The sequence below is a fragment of the Musca vetustissima genome, unplaced genomic scaffold, assembly GCF_032173495.1.
Source record: "Musca vetustissima isolate MV318-11 ecotype Yass unplaced genomic scaffold, APGP_CSIRO_Mvet_v1 utg8386, whole genome shotgun sequence".
Lineage (NCBI taxonomy): Eukaryota > Metazoa > Arthropoda > Insecta > Diptera > Muscidae > Musca > Musca vetustissima.
In genome coordinates, this window is record NW_026880080.1 from 79,560 (window position 1) to 103,029 (window position 23,470).

General features: G+C 33.6%; 2 protein-coding genes across 2 annotated transcripts in view; both read left to right on the forward strand.

Annotated features, from left to right (window-relative positions):
• LOC133325420 (ceramide glucosyltransferase) overlaps window positions 1-21,051 on the forward strand; it is a 61,377-nt gene extending 40,326 nt beyond the window's left edge. Inside the window, exon 2 of the mRNA XM_061534187.1 lies at window positions 19,730-21,051. Coding sequence (XP_061390171.1) covers window positions 19,744-21,051 — 1,308 coding nt within the window. The 5' untranslated portion in view covers window positions 19,730-19,743. The remainder of the gene's footprint in view (window positions 1-19,729) is intronic.
• On the forward strand, window positions 5,086-14,883 carry LOC133325418 (L-threonine 3-dehydrogenase, mitochondrial). The gene is made up of 6 exons (XM_061534186.1): window positions 5,086-5,253; window positions 12,057-12,306; window positions 12,596-12,722; window positions 12,796-12,943; window positions 14,368-14,473; window positions 14,544-14,883. Exons 1-6 carry the CDS (start codon window positions 5,115-5,117, stop codon window positions 14,881-14,883), a joined length of 1,110 nt encoding a protein of 369 aa, XP_061390170.1. The 5' UTR covers window positions 5,086-5,114.
• Window positions 21,052-23,470: the final 2,419 nt, after the last annotated feature.

A 23,470-nucleotide genomic window follows, 5' to 3' on the forward strand; every position in this document is an offset into this window, starting at 1 on the left:
GCATGATTGATGGTCAACTCATGACACTTAAAATCTATTGAACATGACAATATTTTTCCAAAATAATATTTTTTGAATCGAATAACTTCCACTTAATCTATTTTAGTATCAAGGAAGTAAAAATTTTACAGTTTGACAAATATTTGAAGTCTTGTGCTGAACATCAAAAATGCTGCTGTGTGCCAGAAACTTCTACTCGTCAACCTAGGCGTTGATCTCCGTTCGTTCTGTTGTAACTGATATATTTTTTGATAAAATATATTCTGTACTTCTCGAACAGTCGATTTGATATAATAAATAACAATATCAATCGATTTTTTCTCACATACTGCAAAAATATTTCGGCCTTCTTCAGTAAAGGCTATTGAAATTGAATCGTTCCTTTAGGTTAATTGCCATTTTTTGAGTTTTTATTTCAAATATTTATTTCTTTTGAGAATTATTTATTGTTTTCTACTAATTCTAGCAATTTCTGGTGCATTCGGACCTTTATTTTCTATAATAAGGGTGATTATCTGAATGTAAGGTGTACTGTACAAATTTTTGGCAATTTTGATCGATTTTACAGATTTTTTCAAAAATTTTTATCGGTAAATGATTTTATCGGTGCTTAGTTTACATAATTTAACTAAATTAAAGAGCTTTTCTAAAAATAATTAAAAAAGCAGTAAAGTAAAAAATCCCATACAATGTTTTAATTATATGGCCACTTCAAAGTCGATGTATTTTCATAAAAACCGTTATTTATGGAAAAATTGCATGCAATAATTTTCTATTTTCACACTAAATCTCTTAAGTGCAGTATATCGAAGTGTTCTGAATTAAAAAAAATTCAAAAATACTTCAAACGAATTGAGGGCTGGTCAAAAAATGTTTACCACAGTAAATGTTTTAATTCTGTGACCACCACTGTATGTCAAATAAATCCTCATAAAGTAGGTTAACCCGTAAAAAGTTCTAATGTATATGCCGTTTTATTTCCGTTCGTTCATTTGCCTTTGACGTTTGTCTCTCTCCCTTCTCATTTGTTTTTTTCTGGGTAATATCCCATCATGTTTTCCAAATTCCCCGAATTTGTTATTGTTGTTTCCAAATTTGAATGGTTGTGTAAAAACGGTCATTGTTAATCATCTCAATTGAATTAACCTTGACAATAACAGTGAAATCGTATTTTTCGGGGGAGATAAAAATTGGGAATAAATTTGTTAATTGGACAATTAACGACCACATTTTCAACTTTCAATATTAAAAAAAAAAATAATTTTTTTTCCTCCTTGACAATTGTCCATGTAATAGTAGGTTTATATTATACCGGATTTCGTTTACCCAGTGGGTTTGAATTGTCAATTCCATTGTATATATGTCAAATAAATCCTGATAAACTAGGTTAACCCGGTAAAAAGTTATAATGTAAATGCCGCTTAAGAATCTATATATTCACTTGTGACAATTGTCTCTCATCGAATTCCCTCTGTTCTTCTTCTTACATAAAATTCTCTCTCACACACGTGTCACGCTATAAAATTCTGTTATAAATAAAGACCTTAATAGGTCGTTGTCATGGCGATCCTATGCCTTAAAATACTATTTATTTGATCGATGACATTTGTTCCAAAAAACCATCAACTAAATATAGTTTTGTACGTAAATTAAATGTTCACCAAGAAAATATGACATAAACATAGGCACACATACATATGTGTATGACAGACGTGCCCCTCAGCATGTTTGCTGAAATACAGCGAAGCAGGGACGTACGCAATGAATTTTTTTTTCACAGTAAATTTATGTCTGCAACAGCGAATTTTTTCATCTCAACTCTAATGTCAAAAATTTGTACATTGTTTACGTTTTCATAATGGAAGTCAATTCACAACAATGGATTTCGACAGCAACCATGAGAGGCAGCTGGTCTCTCTGAACGACTTTGGACCAGTATTAAAATGATATAGAGCAAGGCCTATAAATAAGGTCGTCCTGGGAGACCAGTTCGATGTCAGCTACCTCTTAAGTTTGCTAAAAAAAATCCATTATTGTGAATTGGCTTTCATTATGAAAACGTAAACAAATGCCAAATTGTTGCCATTAGACTTGAGAGAAAACAGCTGACTTTCATTAGCTTTGTGAGGAAAGGTGATGTATTTCTTGGTACAAAAAAAGTGTTAAGTCTGCTTTTCCACAGGCAGATTTTTATTTGGCACATTTTTTGTTTTCTCTTTTGAAATTTTCCCTTGCTTTTCCATTAGCAAATTTTTCTTTGCCAAATTTGCGAATCAAAATACAAAAGAAAGAAAATAAAAGTCAAAAGTGTTTGCATTTTAAAGATTTTTTTTAATATTTCATTTATTTTTTATATATTTTATTATATAAATTGCAAAAATTAAAAATTAAATGTCACTTGCACAAATTAAAGCAACAGGTTTGTAAACAAAAGCCGGCTGTGTGTCAGTAAAGCGAATGGCTTCAAAAGGAAATGTCAACAAAATTGTTTTCAACGAACAGAGCAAAGCAGAATTTGCGTGTACGCAAATTCTGAACAGGCAAATTTTTGTTTTTCTTCCTCGCACCCCCCTCGCCTACAAACTCAGTATTTGCCAAATAAAAATTTGCCTGTGGAAAAGCAGACTAAAGCTCTACTTTGGGTGTCAATGAGAGGAGCTGGTATGGCTTCATCCGAAACAATAAGATTTAAAATAATACTTTTAAGGGAGAAACACAAACGAGGATTCAGGCATGGCCTGTTAAATAAGGCTTTGGAATATCAGAGTCAAACTTGAATTTCAACGCCGTTCTCCTTTATTCTTTTACAATAAAAGAAGCCAAGTTAACATGTCAATCATGGCATAACTATACATGGTAGTCTCATGCAGTCATATGTTTCCAATTTTTCATAAATTTACCTTTGACAACATTCAGCTTTCAAAATGTAAACGAAAATATCTTCCTTCGAAATGTACGCAAATCTTGTGGCAAGTGTCAAAAATGTTTGAATCATTTATATTCATAAATATTTAAATCTTGAGAACAATGTACAGCCTTAGAAAAAATATATTTTTTTAAATTTGTTGAAAATTTGCCAATCGCCATGCGTAACATTTTATGGAATTTATTTTTAATTTTATTTGAAATTGATATATGAATTCCATATTAAGAGGGGTTGCCATTATCAATTTCTCAAATGAGACCACCTGGAATAGTTATGCCATGATGCCAATCCTCTTATGTGTTTCCCCCTTTACCCCTTGTTTAGGAATAACTTTCAGCTTTTGATCTGAGTCCATCAACTCGGGTAAACGTCGTTTTTGATCTTAAGTTTTCAGTTTAAGCCATGGCATAATTACAGAAGGTAGTATCATTTGAGAAGTTAATGATGGCAACCATTTTTAATTTGGAACCCATTTATCAATTTCAAATTTATTGAAAAAAAATCCAGATGTATCAAAACAAATACCTTCGTTTTTTTGTCTCGACCATCTGTCAAATGTTTCCTTATAATATTTCACATGGTTGGCCACATTGCATATCGAATTCAAGTAGAAATTTTCGCACTTTGACAGTTAGTCGAGTTATCAGCTGCGCTAAATGGACTACATATTTATCTATAGCCTAAACGCGCCTTCAGTATTGTATATATATAAAAAGGGGATAGTCAAAGTTTATAGTATGTAAACCTCTTTGAATTACGGAAATAAATGGGAAACTTAAAGAGTGTTTAAACTACGACATTTCAAATGTAAATTCCATGGCGTATACGCCATAATAAGTTGATGTATTTATCTAGTAATATTTCTCATGGTTGGCAACATTCCATATCGAATTCAAATAGAAACTATGCACTTTGACAGTTAATCGGATAGTCAGCTGCGCCGAAGGCATTACCCATGATGCAATTAAGGTGATGTATCAAAACAAAACCCTTGGTTTTTGTCTCCACCATTTTTCAAATGTTTCCTTATAATATTTCTCATAGTTGGCAACATTGCACATCGAATTCAAGTAGTAATTACCCACTGCGGCACTTATTCGAGACATCAGCAGCGTCTAAATGGAATACCTATTTATTGTGCCATGGGATTACCTATTTATTGTGTCAGGTTTCAATTGTAAACAAAAATCAGCTGATCGGCTTTTAGATGCTGTACAAGTTAGAGTAAATCAGTTGTTCTCAGATAACTTATTAAATTTTGTTTCACGAAATTAATCTTGAACATTATATATGAATCATTCTCTATGTGTAATTTATATTTTGATTTTATAATTTCCTGCTGCAAGAATCGACTATGATAACATGTTTCCTTTACGATATCGAAAAATTAGTATATCCTTGATCCGTGCGGGAACATACCATTTAATTTTCCACCTGTTAGGAAAGTACATTTTCCTTTAAAATATCTAAATCATCGCATAATTAAAAAATCATCTCATAATTCAAAAATGTTTTAAATCACACAGATGTGATAAAAAAAATATACCCACACTTGTGTACGTACACGTGTGACAGTGTACCACATCTGTCACCCACAGAAAAAAAAAACATAATTGAGAGACACACACACACACACTCGAAACGTTTCTTCAGTGGGGGCCTGAACAATAACAACAACAACAAAATGCCAGACCAACCAATAATATCCAAAAACACGCGATTCAAGGAGGCAAACGAGACACGCCGACCGAACCATTGCTGCTCGGCAACATAAATTAATATCCCGAATAGTGATGTTGTTGTTGTTTGTATTATGAACGTCAGAATATTGACAGAGAGCCCAGCAGCAGAAAGTGAGAACATGTCACACAGACACATCCATCCATTAATATAGCAATAATAACAATAATAATAATTTGTTCTTTCCCCCAATTTATTTTTTCCGAATAGAATAGGAGATTTGATGAAAATCGCACACAAAAGTGAAATCAGTTGACAGTCAAACATCACCAACAACGGTTGGTGTTCTGTTCTATCCTCGGATAGTTTTGTGACATAAATAAAAAGAGAAATTGTGCAAAGTGCAAGTGAATAACGAAAAAAAAACATAATAAGGAAATAAAATTTCATTACAAGTGTCCTTGATATTCAAGTGTCATAATAATTAACATAAAAATTACCGTTCACAATGTTTCGGAAGTGTTTGACGACATTAGTGCAAAGCACAGTTAGCACCACTGGAACTTTAACGCCAAAAGCCAGAGAATTTCTCCGGCGTTCTATGCACAATGGAACTATGGGTCGTCCACCAAAAATTTTGATAACTGGTGGGTTGAAAAATAAAAAGAAAAATTAATTTGTAAAGTGTTAATTAGTTTCTGAAAAAAGTGTCATTGGTTTGTACTTGATTTAATAATTGTTGAGTGTGGAAACGATGTATTACAAAATGATGCTAGAGGTTATAAAAGCTGAATATACAATCAGCTGATTTATGCCATTTATTTAAATTCAATGACAATATAAATTAAGAATTTTAATTTAAAACACATTTGATGTAAACTAGCCTAATTCATAATGAAATGGGATTAGCTCTTGAAGGATAAACACTAAGTAAAATACCTGAGCAATTAGCATGAACAACTGACATATTTAAACTTTATGATATTGAAAAGATTTTAACTGTGTTTTAAAGAAAAGTGCCGTTAATGTAAACGTGACTTAAATTTTCAAATTTAATAGGGAACAAGTGAAAAAGCGTTAAGTTCGGCCGGGCCGAACTTTGTATACCCTCCACCATAGATATACTGACAGGTTCTAGAAATGAAAATAAAGGAAACATACCAAAAAGTGGACCTATACCGACATGTCTAAAATCGGATTATGTAAACCATAATACAAATTTCAGAAATTTTTAATTGATAATTCAAATTCGAAGATGCGGAATATCGGTCCACTCCTTCTGAAACCTCCACAGAGGCTAGGTCTAAATGCGACTATAGTTCATTATCGAACCTTACGTTCTAATTTTTTACCTCGCTATCCCCTGCAGGTGAAATGATTACACTAGAGTCTTAGAACCAAACTCAAAACGCGGAACATATCAGATAACTATATTAATATAAAAAAAGGGGGTTATATGGGGACTACCCCAAAAAGGGGGCGAATATTAATAATTTTTGGTAGAGAGATTTGGTACCTATTAAGAACTCAAAATACTAAATTACAGCTAATTCGGCGGAAAAATACGATCAAAACCCCCAAAATTCTAAAAATTGGGAGGTACCATTATATAGGGGCTACCAGAAAAAGTGTACCTATATTTATAATTTTTTGTGGAGACATTAAGGACCCAATAAGAACCCAATGTAGCAAAGTTCAGCGAAAAACGTGCTCAAGAACCCCAAAATACCGAAAATTGGGGGGTACCCTTATATGGGGGCTACCCGAAAAAATTGACCTATATACATAATTTTTTTTAGAGAGGTTTGGTACCTATTAAGAACTCAAAACACTAAATTACAGCCAATTCGGCGGAAAAATACGACCAAAACCCCCAAAATACTGAAAATTAGGAGGTTCCGTTATATGGGGGCTACCAGAAAATATGGACCTATACTTATAATTTTTTGTGGAGACATTTAGTATCCAATAAGAACCCAATGTACCAAATTTCAGCGAATTCGGCAGAAAAAGGCGCTCAAGAACCCTAAAATACCGAAATTTGCCGGGTACCCTTATATGGGAGCTATGCCTAAACGTGGACCGATATATCCCATCTTCGAACTTGATCTGCCTGCAGACAAAAGACAACCCTATGCAAAATTTCAGCACACTATCTCAATTCCTTCAGAAGATAGCGTGATTACAACAGACGGGCGGACATGGCTAGATCGTCTTAGAATTTTACCCTGATCATGAATATATATACTTTATATGGTCGGAAATGAATATTTCGAGGAGTTACAAACGGAATGACAAAATTAATATACCCTCCATACTATGGTGGAGGGTATAAAAATGAAGCATCATGGAAATATGGAGTTTAATATTTTACAAAAGTGCACTTATTGGAAATTAAACGGCATTTACATTAGAACTTTTTACAGGGTTAACCTACTCTATGAGGATTTATATGACAAATATCAATGGAATTGACAATTGAAACCCACTGTGTTAACGAAATCCGGTACAATGTAAACGTACTATTATATTCTTTGGAGTACGGATTTTGTAGAAATGCATTTGAAGTAAACATAAAGTGCCTTTACACGGACCGTGTTTTATTATAGATTACCATTTAATCGTCGTTAAGGTTACTAATCAATTAGGGTTTCCATAAAACATGTTTAGTGTAAATCAGGCTCGAGCCATATTTAAAATATATATGGAATACTTTTCAAAACGTTTGTTTTAGATTTACGAAATCCACTGTATAAAATGTCAATAGCGTATAAATCACATGAAAGCCATTAGGTTTATGTATCTCTATAATTTACTTGACGCTGGCTGAATCAGAGATTATTTTCTTAATCAGGCTGAATTTAGAATAATTTATGATAAAAATTTAAATCAAGGTGCTGCAGGTTTTATTTTAAATCACGATCGAAATTATGGTACTAATGAGATGCAACGCGATTTTTGAATGGAAAAATACAACTCTCTCACAATGTAACAAAATTTGCAACTGTTTTCACATGCTGTTTATTTTTATATTTAACGGTTGTCAAATGCAAAAATGAAAATCAAAGAAAAACAAAAAAATATTTATAATTTTTTTTTTTTGTTTTTGCAAAAATATTGAAATTGTTTTAATTCTTCTTTTCATTTTCAAATTGCAAACAAATATTTTTTTGGCGCAAATAAATAATTTTATATGTATTCTGATAAACATTAGATGATCGACATTTAGATCATGATTAAAGTTATATGTAAACAAGTTGGGCGTATTTCTGGATTTCGTTAATCAAGTCGATTTAGAATCGTATATGTAAATGTACTTTTGGGGACTTTATGCAAATTTAAAGTTGACATTTCTGTTACTATTTTTAAGAAGGTCCAATACGAACAAGGTTTACTAAGAAGCGAAAAACAGCTGTTCTTTTCTCAAATTGATAATAATAAACGCACTCACTCGTTCCGTATGTTTTCATATTTAACAGAAGAAGCACTACGTACAGAGTTGCATTTTTGTTGGGTGATGTATCAAATGTTTTTGTCCCTACCATTATTTCTAGTAATATTTTAAATGGTTGGCAACATTACACATCGAATTCAAGTAGAAACTACAAACTTTGACAGTTAATCGAATCGTCAGCTGCGCTAAATGGACTACCTATTAATTGTGTTATTATCTCAAATTATTGTATCACCAATGCATGTAAAAGAACATCTAAATTCCTATACTATGTTTACATTGATTTTCTTTGCATGAAGTTAAGGCGCGTTTAAACTATACCTTCTAAATCGTATCTATTTCTAAGTTGAGGTACAAACTTCTTGCTGTTTAAACTAGTGTCAAAATGATATAAAGCCAATCAGCTGATATTTGTTTACGTGTAAACACACATTTCTAACTTTAAGCTCTTCAGTGTTTTCATAATTGTAATAGAGACCATCGATTGAGAGACTATCGATTGAGATTTTATTGAGGGTTGACACTTTTGATACATTTAAGAAATGTGATGCATTTTTTGGTACAAAAACAGTGCTTTGAAATAATCTCGATTACGCAAAGGATTTCGAGCAAATTCATTTAATGAGTGGATTTATTTTATATGGTAAAGCGAGGTAAATTCAGCTCGCTAAACGCGCCTTAATGGATGTAAATAGACACCACTAAATTCTATCTTTTTTGTTTGGGCCATGTTTATTACAGAACAAATATTTTTTATGTTTATATAATCAATTTTTAATTTAATATAAATTTTTTAATTATACTTTTTAACAATTTATAACGCATTTACATTTAACAACTTTTTACCAGTGGGTTTCAATTGTCAATTCTTACTTTATGAGGATTTATTTGACATATATGCAAAGGAATTGACAATTGAAAGCCACTGGGTCAACGAATTCTGGTTAAATGTAAACGAATTATTACATAATTTTTTATTACGTAAAAAATTCCAAAAAAACTATTAATCTGAAACTATACTCATGTTTTTTTTTTAATTTGTGTTGCTAACGTCAAACATACTTACAGAAAAGAAAACATTTAGGTCAAATAGCTTTCAAACAGTTTAGACAACTCTTCCGCGGTGAAAAAATACAGTATTATAGTTCATACTCGTGTCACATCTATTTTTTTCTAATTTTTATTATCCCCCAGGGGCTTGTTTTGTGTTTGCGTGGGCTCCATGTCTTCGTTCCAAAAATATACACATTGTCTATCTATTGAAAATGAAAATTATAAAATGTTTAATAGATTTTGGCAATGATCCTAAAAACGTGTGCCAAAATCAAGGCCAAATTTGTGACAAAAAAATCTGTTGTATTCGCATCGAAACCAAGGTGAAATATGACATCGTTTGATGTTTTTTGAAAATTTCTAAACAATTTAGCTTGAGTAAATATATATATATATATACAGATTATAGTATATCGTATCCAAGTGGGGTTATTAACACTAGTTTTCTTTAATAGAACCACTACTAGAGAATTTGTTGGTGTGTGGCCTTCAAGATGTTGCAGATTGTTTTTTTTTTAATTTCACTGTTCTTCGATATCATAAAGTGTTATCGTAGTAAAAAATAGTAGATTCTTGTAGTACGGGCACGGACCATGTATGTTTGAACAACATTTTTCCAAAATGAAAGAGAAAGAAAAACATTGCAAAGACTCAATATATGGTATGCCTTGGTGACATATTTTATTTCGATCTAGTTAGCACTGGCAATTGCTAGATTTAAACGGCATTTACATTAGAACTTTTTACCGGGTTAACCTACCTTATGAGGATTTATTTGTCAACGACTAACGTACTATTTGTTAACGAGTAACGTACAGTAAACGTACTATTAGACTAAGTTTAGATTTACGAAATCCACTAGATCTCAAATGTCAATTTCATAGCGTATACCTCAAAAATAATTCACTGGATTTGTGAACAGAACATAGTTCATGATAGCTCCCTAAAAATTTTATAAAAATCTGTAATTTTTAAAAAGATAATATATTACATCAAGGTGTAACAGTACTTTCATTAACCCAGTGAGTATAAGTTGTCAATTCCATTGCATATATGTCAAATAAATCCTGATAAAGTAGGTTACTTACTTAGCTGGCTTGTTACAGAACGGTTGTTCCATAAGCCGAGCTTAAAAAAGATTTCCAAGCGCGTCGGTCTTGTGCGCAGAGAGAATTTTTCTTTCAAACACCCCAAGAGATACCTCATCTGCTTGCGCAAGTACCCATGCTTCTGATCCAAATAATAGCACAGGTAGTATCAGCGTCTTGTAAAGTTTGAGTTTGGTCTGGCGGGAGGTGGCCTTGTTTCTATACTGCTTACTTACACCATAGCAGCATCGGTTGGCCATCACAATCCTTCTCCGAATTTCAAAATTGATGTCATTCGTTTTATTTATGGCCGTACCAAGGTATGTAAAGTCCAGTTCCACAGTTGGTCCGAGTCTACTGGACGTCTTGCGCGTTGATATCATCAGCTTGGTCTTCTCGCCGTATACTGCCAGACCCACTTTGGAAGACTCCTTTTCAATTTGTTCAAAGGTAGTTGTTACCGTTCGCAATGGGCGACGCATTAAATCGATGTCAACGGCGTAGGCGAGTAACATGTTTTGTTTGGTGTACAGAGTGCCATTTCTATTCACCTTTGCGTCTCGTATGACCTTTTCCAGCAGGATGTTAAAAATATCACAGGACAAACTGTCACCTTGTGTGAATCCTCGTTCGGTATTGAAGGGCTCCAATAGGTCCTTTCCTACTTTAAGTGCTGATCTTGTGCCACTTAAAGTTATCCTGCATAGCCGTATTAATTTTGCAGGAATGCCGCACGTAGACATGGCTTCAAACACCTCTATACGGCTTTATAGTCGACGAATAGGTGGAACGTGTCGATGTGTTTTCCGTGGGTCTTTTCCAGGATTTGTCGCAGAGTGATAATCTGGTCAATGGTGGATTTGCCAGGTCTGAAGCCACATTGGTATGGTCCGATGATGTCATTGACCATTGGCTTCAATCGTTCACACATCACACTGGATAGTACTTTATATGCGATGGGAAGGAGACTTATTCCTCTATAGTTGGTACATACCGTCTTGTCTCCTTTTGTGTACGGGACACAGGATGCTGAGGTTCCAATCATTGGGCATGCATTCATCTAGCCAAATTGTACTAATCAGCTGGTGCATGCTTCTGACCAGCATCTGGCCAATAGTTCGGCTGGTAACCCATCGGCTCCTGCTACTTTGTTGTTCTTGAGCCGATTAATTGCTTTTATGACCTCATCTTGGCTAGGTGGTATACACTCTATACCATCATCTCTTATTGGTTCTGGCGTATCTTCTTCCACTATTTGACACTAGAAGCTTTTCAAAATGCTCCTTCCAGATCCTCAACACGCTGTCTGTATCTGTCACCAAGTTTCCTTCTTCATCTCTACCGGAGGATGTGCCTGCACCAAAGCCTTCCGTTTGGTGTTATACTCGTTGGTAAAATTTCCGGACTTCATTCTGACTCCTGTACATCTCGATTTGCTCACGCTAACGTTTTTCTTGTTCTTTCTGTTTTCTGAAAACACGTTTCTCCTCTCTCCTTTTCTCCCGATAATTCTCCATCACGTTACGTGTTGCTACTGTCTGCAGGGTTGCCCTATACGCTGCGTTTTAACCCGATTAAGTTACACATATTCAAGTACAAATGGATTAACACACCATTGAATTTGTCCCCAAAACCACCGATACATGATGTTTACACAAGGCGTAAAATAAATACAATCCTGTTTTATTGTTATATTTTTATACATTTGCCTTTGTCGTCTCACAGTTTTAGGTCTTTTGACAGAAAAATCCAAGATTCTATTTAAAAAATGCTTAATAAAATTTACTTTATAATTTTTTCTATGTTTTTTAATTAATGTATTATTTTCTCCCCTTTCTTTTTCCCCCCCTTCCAGGTGGTTTGGGTCAATTGGGCATTGAATGTGCCAAGCTATTGCGTTCCCAGTATGGTAGTGAAAATGTCATTCTCTCGGATATCATAAAGCCCAACGATGCCATTTGCGAAAGTGGTCCATATATTTTTGCTGATATTTTAGATTTTAAAGGATTGCAGAAAATTGTTGTCGATCATCGTGTCGATTGGTTGATACATTTTTCAGCTTTGCTGTCGGCGGTGGGAGAACAAAATGTGCCATTGGCTGTCAGGTATGTATAGATAATCGTGGTGTAACCCATGGAAATAACTAGACTAGACTTTCACTAATAATAACAAAAAATACTATTTATATCACAATCACAACAATGAACATAATAATAATTTAGCTTGTGGTTGTCTGTGAGTGAGGCCCACAAAAAAATTTAATTAAACATTGTTGTGATTGCATGTCGTTTTCATTTGGGCAAATTATGTATTTCCTTGTAATAATGTAATAACACAGTTAGCTGTCACTTAAACCTCCTCCTCCAACGAATAATTTTTTGTTTTTCTTTGCAGAGTCAACATTGAGGGTGTCCACAATGTTATCGAACTGGCAAAACAATATAATTTGCGCATATTTGTACCAAGCACCATTGGCGCCTTTGGCCCGGAGAGTCCACGCAATCCAACACCAAATGTTACAGTAGGTTACCCGTGTGATTTCCTCGAATTTGACATGGATTTAGTTTAATGGGAATTGTTTTTTATGTTTTTAGATTCAAAGACCCCGCACCATTTATGGTGTCTCAAAAGTTCATGCTGAACTAATTGGAGAGTATTATTATCATAAGTTTGGTTTAGATTTTAGATGTTTACGTTTCCCCGGTGTTATTTCCAGTGATCCACCAGGTGGTGGCACTACTGGTGAGTAAAATTCATTTTTTTATATTAAAAAATAAATTATATAAAATTGGTGTGTGCCCAGACCGTTTAAAGTGTTGCCAATTTTGTGGGAATTTTTCCACTCTTTTCTAAAAGCGTTCCAAAATTTGCAAACATAAATTGTCGTGTGACCAGGATACTTTAATGTGTTGCCAACGTAAAGGAAATGTTATCGACTATTATCGATAATTTTAAATATTTACTATTTTTTATTAAGTGGTGTACACACTATCATTTTTTAATGACAGTTAATGTCCGTCATTAATGAAGCCGAGTACACACTATAATTTTGGACTGCTATTTTATATCGATTACTGATTCTGCAATAATCATGATAATAAGGTGATGTATCAAAACAAAAACATCTTGTTTTATATTCGACCATCTGTCAATTTTTTTCTAGTAATATTTCTCATGGTTGGCAACACAGCTCGTCGAATTCAAGTAGAAGCTATACACTTTGACAGTTAATGGGATAGTCAGCTGCGCGCTAAGTGGAGTACCTATTTATTTTGCCCTATCAGTTTTGAATGACAGGTAATGCCGTTGATTCATTACAGTTCATGACCGTCATTCATAAAGGCAAGTACACATTATAATTTTGGACTGCAGCCATGATTTTTTGTCTGACTAATGCCGGATATAAACGACCGCACTGCCAGTCAAGTAGAATTTGGGCCAAATTGTTATTAAAAATTTATAGTGTATAGACCGCTTAAATAACTAAAGAGTAAATATTTACAAGATTGGAAATTATCGATAATAGTCGATAAGATTTTAGCCACGTTGGCAACATGATCCAATAAACAGGCCGTATCAGAAACAATCGTTATCGACAATTTTGAATTAAAATCCCCCAAGCTGTCAAATTTTTTGTTTACGTTTTCACACAATTAAGTCAAAATTGAAGGTATTTTGACAGCTCGGATGAAATCATCTGGCCTTATAGGACGATCATGACACAATGAATAGGTAGTCCATTTAGCGCAGCTGATGTCTTAATTAACTGTCAAAGTGGGTAATTTCTACTTCAATTCGATGTGCAGTGTTGCCAACCATTTGAAATATTATATGGAAAAATTTGACAGATAAAAACAAAGGTTTTTGTTTTGATACATCACCTTATTATTGCATCGTGAGAACGAAATTTGTGTAAAAAATATTCCTTGTTATTGGGCAGTTAGTAATCGATAAAAAATCTATCAGCCCACACTGATAGTGTGTACACCAATTCGTTTAATATTATTTTATCAAAAGTGCATTAGACTTTAGGACTTTTTCCGAGCTAACCTCCCTACGACGAATTATTTGACATTTATGCAATGACATTGACAATTTAAATCCCATGTAATGTAAATGTACTATAAAATGTATTTATTTTTGCTTTTAATATCTTTCTTTTTCAGATTACGCCGTTGCCATTTTCCATGAGGCATTACGGACTGGCAAATATAATTGCTACTTGAGACCTGATACTCGTTTACCCATGATGTATATTGAGGATTGTTTAAGGTATAAAACGACTTCATTTATCCTCCACTGATTTCACTAACCTCACATTTTCTGCTTTTCCTCCCTACAGATCCCTGCACGAATTTATGTGCGCCCCCTCCGAACAGCTGAAACATCGTGTCTACAATGTCACTGCCATGTCATTTACACCCGAAGAATTGGTGGAAAAACTTAGCAAATATGTACCGAATTTACATGTTACCTATCAACCGGATAGTCGGCAACTGATTGCCGATTCATGGCCACAGGTCTTTGATGATAGTGAGGCTCGCCGTGATTGGAATTGGCAACATAAATACGATTTGGATAATTTGGTCGATTTTATGGTCAAAGATGTACAAGAGAATTATATAAATGTTGAAAATGGTAACGGTAATGGTCAGGAGCAGAGAGCATCCGCTTCCATGTAGAATGAAACATTTTTTTCCTTAAACCGAATTCTTCAAATTTGCTATTTTTCATTCAATTAAAATTTAAGTATTGTTGGTTTTCTTTTTTTTTCTTTTCCTTAAAATTTTAAAATTTTAAGTATAGGGCAAGCCGCATTTCTATAAAAAAATTAACCAAAGAGCAAACCAAAAAATCTCAAAATGAGATCAAATATGCATTTAAGTGTTATATAAATATTTACTGTTTACAATTTTATTTATTATTATATATATCTATATATTTTTTGTCAGTACACAATATTATTTTGTAGACCATGCAATAAAATAAAAGAGAAAAAATTAATAAAAATATTAAAATGAGTACTTTTTTTATTACTTAAAAAGGAAGATGAGGTCCGATGTAAGCATATCATAAACTGTCATTTGAAAAATATAATAGTGTCATTTGTAAATTATTGGCCAAAGAATAATCGGAATATTCATTGAATTTTATTATTTATTTTTTAGACATACAATTTATACAGTATTCCATAAATATTATTTATTTTTTATTTATTTTATGTTTAATTATTATTATAAATTATAATAACACAATTTTTTATATAATCTCCATTTATTTTTATTTAATCTCCATTTACCACAAAATGCCGCCAAATTAGTAATAATTACTGAAAAACGTAACGTATACACAACGTTACTTATCCACTAATTGCTATCAAACAAGAAAGCATTGCAACGCTTTAGTATAGACACACACTCAATGATGTCGCTTGGCGGCTAGCGGCTGTATTCCTTAAACGTAATTTAAACAGTTCGTTTTAATACGAATTTAATAAATTAAATATATATTTAGAACTGTTAATAAATAAAATTTTATTTTAAACAATTTTTAATAATATTTAAAAAAAAACTCGGCTTATATTTGATCCTGCAAAAATATTATCATTAAAGTATTTTTAAAAAATCTACGCCTTATATTAGGTCTTTAAAAATATTTTTAATAATCCACGCTTTATATATGTCCTTAAAATTATAAAAAATTATCTTGTATAGATCCTAAGACATATTTGTTTAAGTAATCAACGTCTTATTGTTGGTGCTTAACAAATATTTTTAATTAAATCCACGTTTTAAAATAGTTTCAAGAAATCTAAGGCTTGTTTATGTTTTTAAAAATACTTTTACGCGCCTATAGAGCTCTAGTAATTCTCTGGAAAATATTCTTCATAAAATCAACGTCTATAAACCTCTAACAATCCTCTGAAAAAATTTTAAAATCCACGTCTAAAGCTCTAATAAACCTAAGGAAAATATTCTTTAAAAATCCCAGCCTATAGCTATAATAATTGTCTGGAAAATATTCATTAAATATTCTTCACAAATCCACGCCTATAGAGCTCTAATAATCCTCTGGAAAATATTCTTCACAAATCCACGCCTATAGAACTCTAATAATTCTCTGGAAAATATTCATTAAAATCCACACCTGTAGAGAGAAAAACATATCTACGACGATATCCTCAGAACTACTACAATAGGAAACTGATGTCTAAAATTTTCCATTCTACCCGGGGAAATATTAAATAGATAACATCACAAACAAAATATTCTAGACAAACAACAAGCCAAATAATAATAACGGTTAAAAGCTTTCCAAAATTCACATTTAAAATAAACATAGTATTTACTCACCACTTGTGGAACAGATATGTAACATCACAAACAAAATATTCTAGACAAACACCATGCCAAATAATAATAACGGTTAAAATGGTCAAATGCATATTTAAATAAGGTGATGCTTTCCAATTTCAAGTACAAAAACCTTTTTTTTTAAAATTTGGTGACTTTTTGTATCTCATAGAATTTTTATTATAAAAAAATCACCAAATTTAAAATAAAAGTGTCATTAAATGCACATCTGAAATTCAAGTAGAAATTGCCCACTTTGACAGTTAATAAACATAGTATTTACTCACCACTTGTTGAACAGCTGATAGTTGGTGGCAATGGACCACTCATTCATTGTGCCATGGTTGTGGCTAAACACCTTTTCTCTTTTTTCCCTTTTGTCAGTTATTGTTGATGATTATTTCTCAGTTACGTTCTCATACACTTACTCTCAATTTAGTTCTGTTCAACACTGCATTGGAAACAAACGCACTTCCATAACATATTTCAATGAAACAGGCAATTTTTTTCATTACAGTTAGATTCTAATTAGAATTATAATCACATATTAATAAAATGCAACATTTAGCCAATAGACTATTTCAAATTTTATTTATTTTCTTAATTTTTACATATTTTTCACTTTCACATTTCTCTCTGACTAGACGTCTAGTAGTAGAGATAACGATTCACTGAACATATCCGATAGACAACAATTAACTGAACATACCCGATAATATTCAAGAGAGAGAGAACTGTGTAATCAAATCCCACGAAATCGCGAAAAAACGAGCATGGCTTACGGCACACAGAACGAGACGAACTTACCAAAACATGGTCGCGCATATATGGCGATGTTCAACTACAGAAATGCACACAAGTAAATCACAACAATGATAGTGATATTTGGTGGATGACAGATTAATAAATACACTGAACAGCCTTAATCAGTAATTGGACTATAATTTGCAATTGAAATTGTCATTTCTTTTTATTTTTTCACTTGATAAATTAAATTAAATCTGCAATTAAGGATAAGAACCGATCACGAACAACGAAACACACGAACATCTGATCAACTGTGCGGCCACGGAAGAACTGATTAAAGGAGGCGGAAAGTTGTGTTGTCTCGAGAGAGAGACAGAGAGAATTGTGTCGTTTGCAGAGTAGGCCGTGCTTAAAAAAGAGATGACAAAAGATAAAGATAGATGTAGTCTGTTCAAGAAATGAAATTGGAAATAGGAATTAGCAGCAATTTTTACCAAATGTTAATGTACTGTACCTCCGGTAGCTCTCAAATTTTCGATATGTTAACGATTGTGACAAGTTTTGATTGGAATTAGCTCTTATTTGGTATATTGTGTTTTAGGAACAGAACCTCCTTAGGCATAGCTCCATATGAAGGTATCGTCAAAATTTCGGTATTTTGGGATTTTTTAGTTCGTTCTTCGACCGTTCTTGTTCTCTCTCTCTCTACACTACAAATAATCAATATCGGTGCATATTTGCATATAGCTCCAAAAATTTGGGTATTTTGGGGAGTTTGGGCAAGTTTTTCAACCCGAATGAATATAATTTGATATTTCGGATTCTAATTTGGTACCAAATCTCTCCACTACAAATTATCAATATTGGTCCATTTTTACGGGTAGTCCCCATATAAATTTACCCTACAATTTTCGCTATTTTGAGGAGTTTGAGCACGTTTTTCAACGAATTGGGTATAATTTGGTATTGCGGATTCTCATTTGGAAACAAATTTCTCCACTACAAATTATAAATATTGGTTCATTTTTTTCGGGTAGTCCCCATATGAATTTACTCCACAATTTTCGGTATTTAGGGGAGTTTGGGCACGTTTTCAGTACTCGCCTACGCCGATGACATCGATATAATGGGTCAAACATTGCGGGCCGTAACAGACACCTTTGAACAAATTGAGAAGGAGTCTGGTAGTAAACGACGCGAAGACTAAGCTGATGGTATCAACGTGCAAGACGTCCAGTAGACTCGGACCAACTGTGGAACTAGAGAACTACAGCTTCGATGTAGTTAAAGATTTTATATACCTTGGTACCGCCATAAATAAAACGAATGACATCAGTTTTGAAATTCGGAGAAGGATTGTGATGGCCCGAACAGATGCTACTATGGTCAACTCAAAAGCAAGGCCGTCTCCCGTCAGACCAAACTCACACTCTACAAGACGCTGATAATACCCGTGCTGTTATATGGATCTAAAGCATGGGTACTTACGCAAGCAGATGAGGCAGCTCTTGGAGTGTTTGAGAGAAAAATTCTCCGATGGGTAGAGCTATAGTCTAAATACACCTTAAGTCGAGATGAGTGGATTTATTTATTTTTTAATTTAATATATAGTCTAAACGCGGTTTAATTTCTATAAAGAAATATCTGAAATAATGAAGAATCAAACATATTCAAGATTTAACATATAAAATCATACAAAGGGCGACTTACTATAAAATACCATGAAATATCTTCTGTGTAAATACGGCCTTACCTTAATCATTTTATTTTTAATCATGCGAAATTAACGAAAATAAATAAATGAAGTTATTTTATTAAAACAATTGCGATATAAACACAAGTTGTTTCCTCTTTTTAATATACTGTACCCGTCCACTCATAAACTGTACCTTTTTTCCATTCCATTCCCATACCGTTTAGCAACACAAGAAAACATTGGAATTTATCGTTACTATCGATAACCAAAACAAACACACACAATGTTATCGTTTTCTTATTGCCACCACCAGCGCCGACGACGACAAGCAGCAGCATTATCTTCTGTTTTTTTTTTGTTTTCGTTGATAAAAGTAATGGAGAGGAAAAAAAGTATTTTTGTGTGTGTGAAAAACAGAAAATCGCAACTAGAATGACTCAAGCCGCAATCGGTGGGCATAATAATTAGTGTTAAGATTTACTTCGAACACGGAAAAGCATAAAAATCGAAGACGCTGTGTGCGCGACGAAACGAAAAAAAATAAATTTTGGACGTGTGTATCGTCACACACAGCCAAACACACACACGGTTCGTGCGAAAGCAAAAAGATAGAAAAAAAATTACAAAGCAAAAGAAAGGGAAACACAAGAAAAAAATAAAACAAAACGATACAAACAACGCAAAGTAAAGCAACGACCGACCGATCGAACCACGACTAGACGTGAAGTGAAGTGTAGAAGCAGAAGATGTCACATCTACCGACACCTTTGTATGGATTCGCAATATTCTTCCTAATATTCTGGTGCGGAACGTGGTGTGTGCATCTGATTGCGATATGCTATGGCAAATTCAAGCTGCACAAGAAGTCGTGTAAATGCCCCAATGAGACACCGTTGCCGGGTGTGTCCATACTCAAACCGCTGATGGGTGTCGACCCGAATTTGGAGCACAATCTAGAGACGTTTTTCACAATGGATTATCCGGTGTATGAGCTGTTATTTTGTGTGGAGGATAAGTGCGATCCGGCGGTGAAGTTGGTGGAGGGACTGATTGCCAAATATCCCCAGGTGGATGCCCGTTTGTTTTTGGGCGGCAGCAATGTGGGTGTGAATCCAAAAATCAACAACATGAATCCGGCCTATGAGGCGGCAAAATATGAGTTCGTAATGATCTCGGATAGTGGTATCAAAATGCGCAATGACACACTGTTGGATATGGTACATCATATGGGTGAGAAATATGCCCTGGTCCATCAGATGCCATTCACCTGTGATCGTGAGGGCTTTGCGGCAACCTTTGAAAAAGTGTTCTTTGGCACTGTGCAATCGCGGATATATCTGTCGGCGGATTTTTTGGGTATCAATTGCCACACGGGTATGTCGTGTCTGCTGCGGAAGTCGGTGATCGATAGCCTGGGTGGGCTGAAAACGTTTGGCTGCTATTTGGCGGAGGATTTTTTCATTGCCAAGGCCATCACAGAGCAGGGATGGAAAATGCGTATCAGCAATCAACCGGCCCTGCAGAACTGTGGCACTTGTGATATTAGCACATTTCAGCAAAGACTTATACGCTGGGCCAAGTTGCGTGTGGCCATGGTGCCGACTACAATACTCCTTGAACCGCTGTCGGAGTGTATGGTATTGGGTGCGCTGGCCGCCTGGTCAGCCACAATTGTCTTCAAATGGGATCCATTGGTGTTCTATTTGGTGCATATCCTCACCTGGTTTCTGTCCGATTGGCTGCTGCTGACCATTGTCCAGAATGGTTCGTTGACCTTTCACAAATTTGAATTTGTTATTGGTTGGCTGTTTAGGGAGCTAAGTGGGCCGTATTTGTTTCTGCATGCCCTGTGGAATCCAGCGATTAGATGGCGTACACGTACCTATAAGCTGAGATGGGGTGGTATAGCCTATGAACTGCCGGATAATTGCTGTTGTAGTAATAGCAGTTGTAAAAGCTGCAGCAGCAGCGACACGACGATGTTCCAAACGACATCGACAGCAGCAGCCGCAGCAACAAATCTCAGTAGTAAACGACTATTGATTACATCGTAGCATAAGATTATCATGTATTATTGTTTAGTAGCAGTAGGAGCAGCGGCATCATCATCGTCAGCATCGTCACCATCATTAACAGCAATCTAAAGAAACGTACCGACATACATACACATACCTCAGGTATATAGGAAAAAAACCTAGTAACAACCAGACCATAGACAAGAAGCAGAGGAGGGGTATGTAATAACAATTAAAAATAGAGAATAGTAGAAAAATTCTACAAAAACAACAGAAAACTATAACAATAACAAAATTATTCATCATCTAAATTTTTCATCAGCTTCATCATCATCATGATCATTAGGCGAACCAACCAGCAACAACAACAACTTTGACGAATTAGCATTTTTTCTTGTCATCATCAGCAGCATCTTGCATCAAATATCACGCCCATACACATTGTATTTGTTATTGTATTTTATTTCTATTTTTTTAATTTTTTTGTTTCTTTATTGTTTTTTTGTATTATTGTAAATTAATTTCTTAGTACGAATTGTTGTTGTTTATTATTATTTTTATTTTAACACATTCACTCACACACACGATTCCCTACCCTTTGTTTTCCGTGTTCTTAGTATATACATTTATATATATGTAGAAATAATTAATTTATTTTATTATTTTTTTCTATCTCTTATATGTATACATATTTTCTATCTATTTTAAATTAAAATTTCTTTTCTAAATTAGTAATAATATAAATATTATTAATAATTAATTAATATATATGTTATTTTATAAGCTCTATATAAATATAGTTGATAAGTAGTTAAGTAAAACGAAACGATGAAAAAAAAAACAAGAAAAACGAATTAATAAAAAATTATACCTACCAATATTGAAAGAAAAGAAAAAACCCGCATAAGTTCTATTAATTCGAAATTATCAACAAAGAAAAAAAAAATAGATAAACAATACACCCCATTATGAATGGGATTTTTTTTGTAATGGAATGCGATTCATTCAAATTATGTTTTGAGGTTCCAAAAAACAATTCCATACAAAATAAATTATTGGGGAAAAAATAAATATTAGAAAAAAAAAATCATTAAAGAAATGTACAGAGTTTTGATTTATACTAGGCCTTCTTTTTAATGGTATCGCCTTAAGCTCCCTTCGCAGAACAACATTTAAATTTTTACCACAACAAATATGACGATAATACCCCTTTAAAATATGCGAGCTACAAGTTTAGAAAAATACTTCCTTTTTATTTAAGTTTTTTAATTGCATATAAAAATCTCTTGCATATTTCCAATTGATTTTATATCCCTAAAATATCTTAGAATTAGAATAAGGTGGTAATTTTTTAAAAAGATTGGATTTCTAAAAATATTTCTATACACCACCTAAACAGCCATAAGGAAAAAGGCCATAAACTCATAGTAAAAGACCCATAGTCATAAACCCCCAAAAAGGCCATAAGACGTGGATTTTTTAAATAACTTCTATAGACCCCCTAAAAGTCTATATGGTGTGTTCCATGCCCTAAGGCATGGGTGTTTTTAGGAATTTTTATAGACCCCTAAAAGGCCATAAGTTGTGGATTTTTCGTAGAATTTTTTGTACACCCCCTAAAAGCCAAAAGTCGTGGATTTCTTAAAAAAATGTATAGATCCTTAAAAGGCCATAAGGCGTGGATTTTTTTAAAGAATTTTTACGCAATCCTAAAATGCCATTAGGATTTTTTTAAAGATTTTTTATAGACCCGAAAAAGGTCATAAGGCGCGGATTTTTTAAATAATTTTTATAGGCGTTTTTTAAAATAAAGATGTTCTTTTAAATAATTTTTATAGACCCCTAAAAGGCCATAAGTCGTGTATTTATTAAAATAATTCTTATAGATTTCTAAAAGGCCATAAGGCGTGGATTTTTTTAAAGAATTTTTATAGAACCCCTTAAAGGCCATAAGGCGTGGATCTTTTAAATAATTTTTATAGATCCCTAAAAGGCCATAAGGGGTGGTTTTTTATAATGATTTCTAAAGACCCCTGAAAGGATATTAATCGTGGATTTTGTAAAAGAATTTTAGGGCCCCCAAGAATGCCGTAAGGCCTGGATTTTCGGTAAAGAATTTCTAAAGCCCCCTAAAAGGCCGTGGATTTTTGTTAATTTCTAAAGACCCCATTTAAAAGCCATAAGGCTTTTTCCATGTTTTTCACACTTATTTCAGAAACTGCTACTGACTCGGACAAAAAATATATGACAAAAAGATTTGGATTTTTGTTAAATAATTTCTATTATGCCCAAAACGGGCATAATGCGTGAGTCTTTTTTTTAATGTCTAAAGAACCCTAAAAACCCGTAAGACCAGGAAAAGCCATAAGGGGTGTTTTTTTTTTATAATGATTTCTAAAGACCCCTGAAAGGCCATTAATCAATAAAACAATTTTGTAGGCCCCTAAAAAGCATTTAA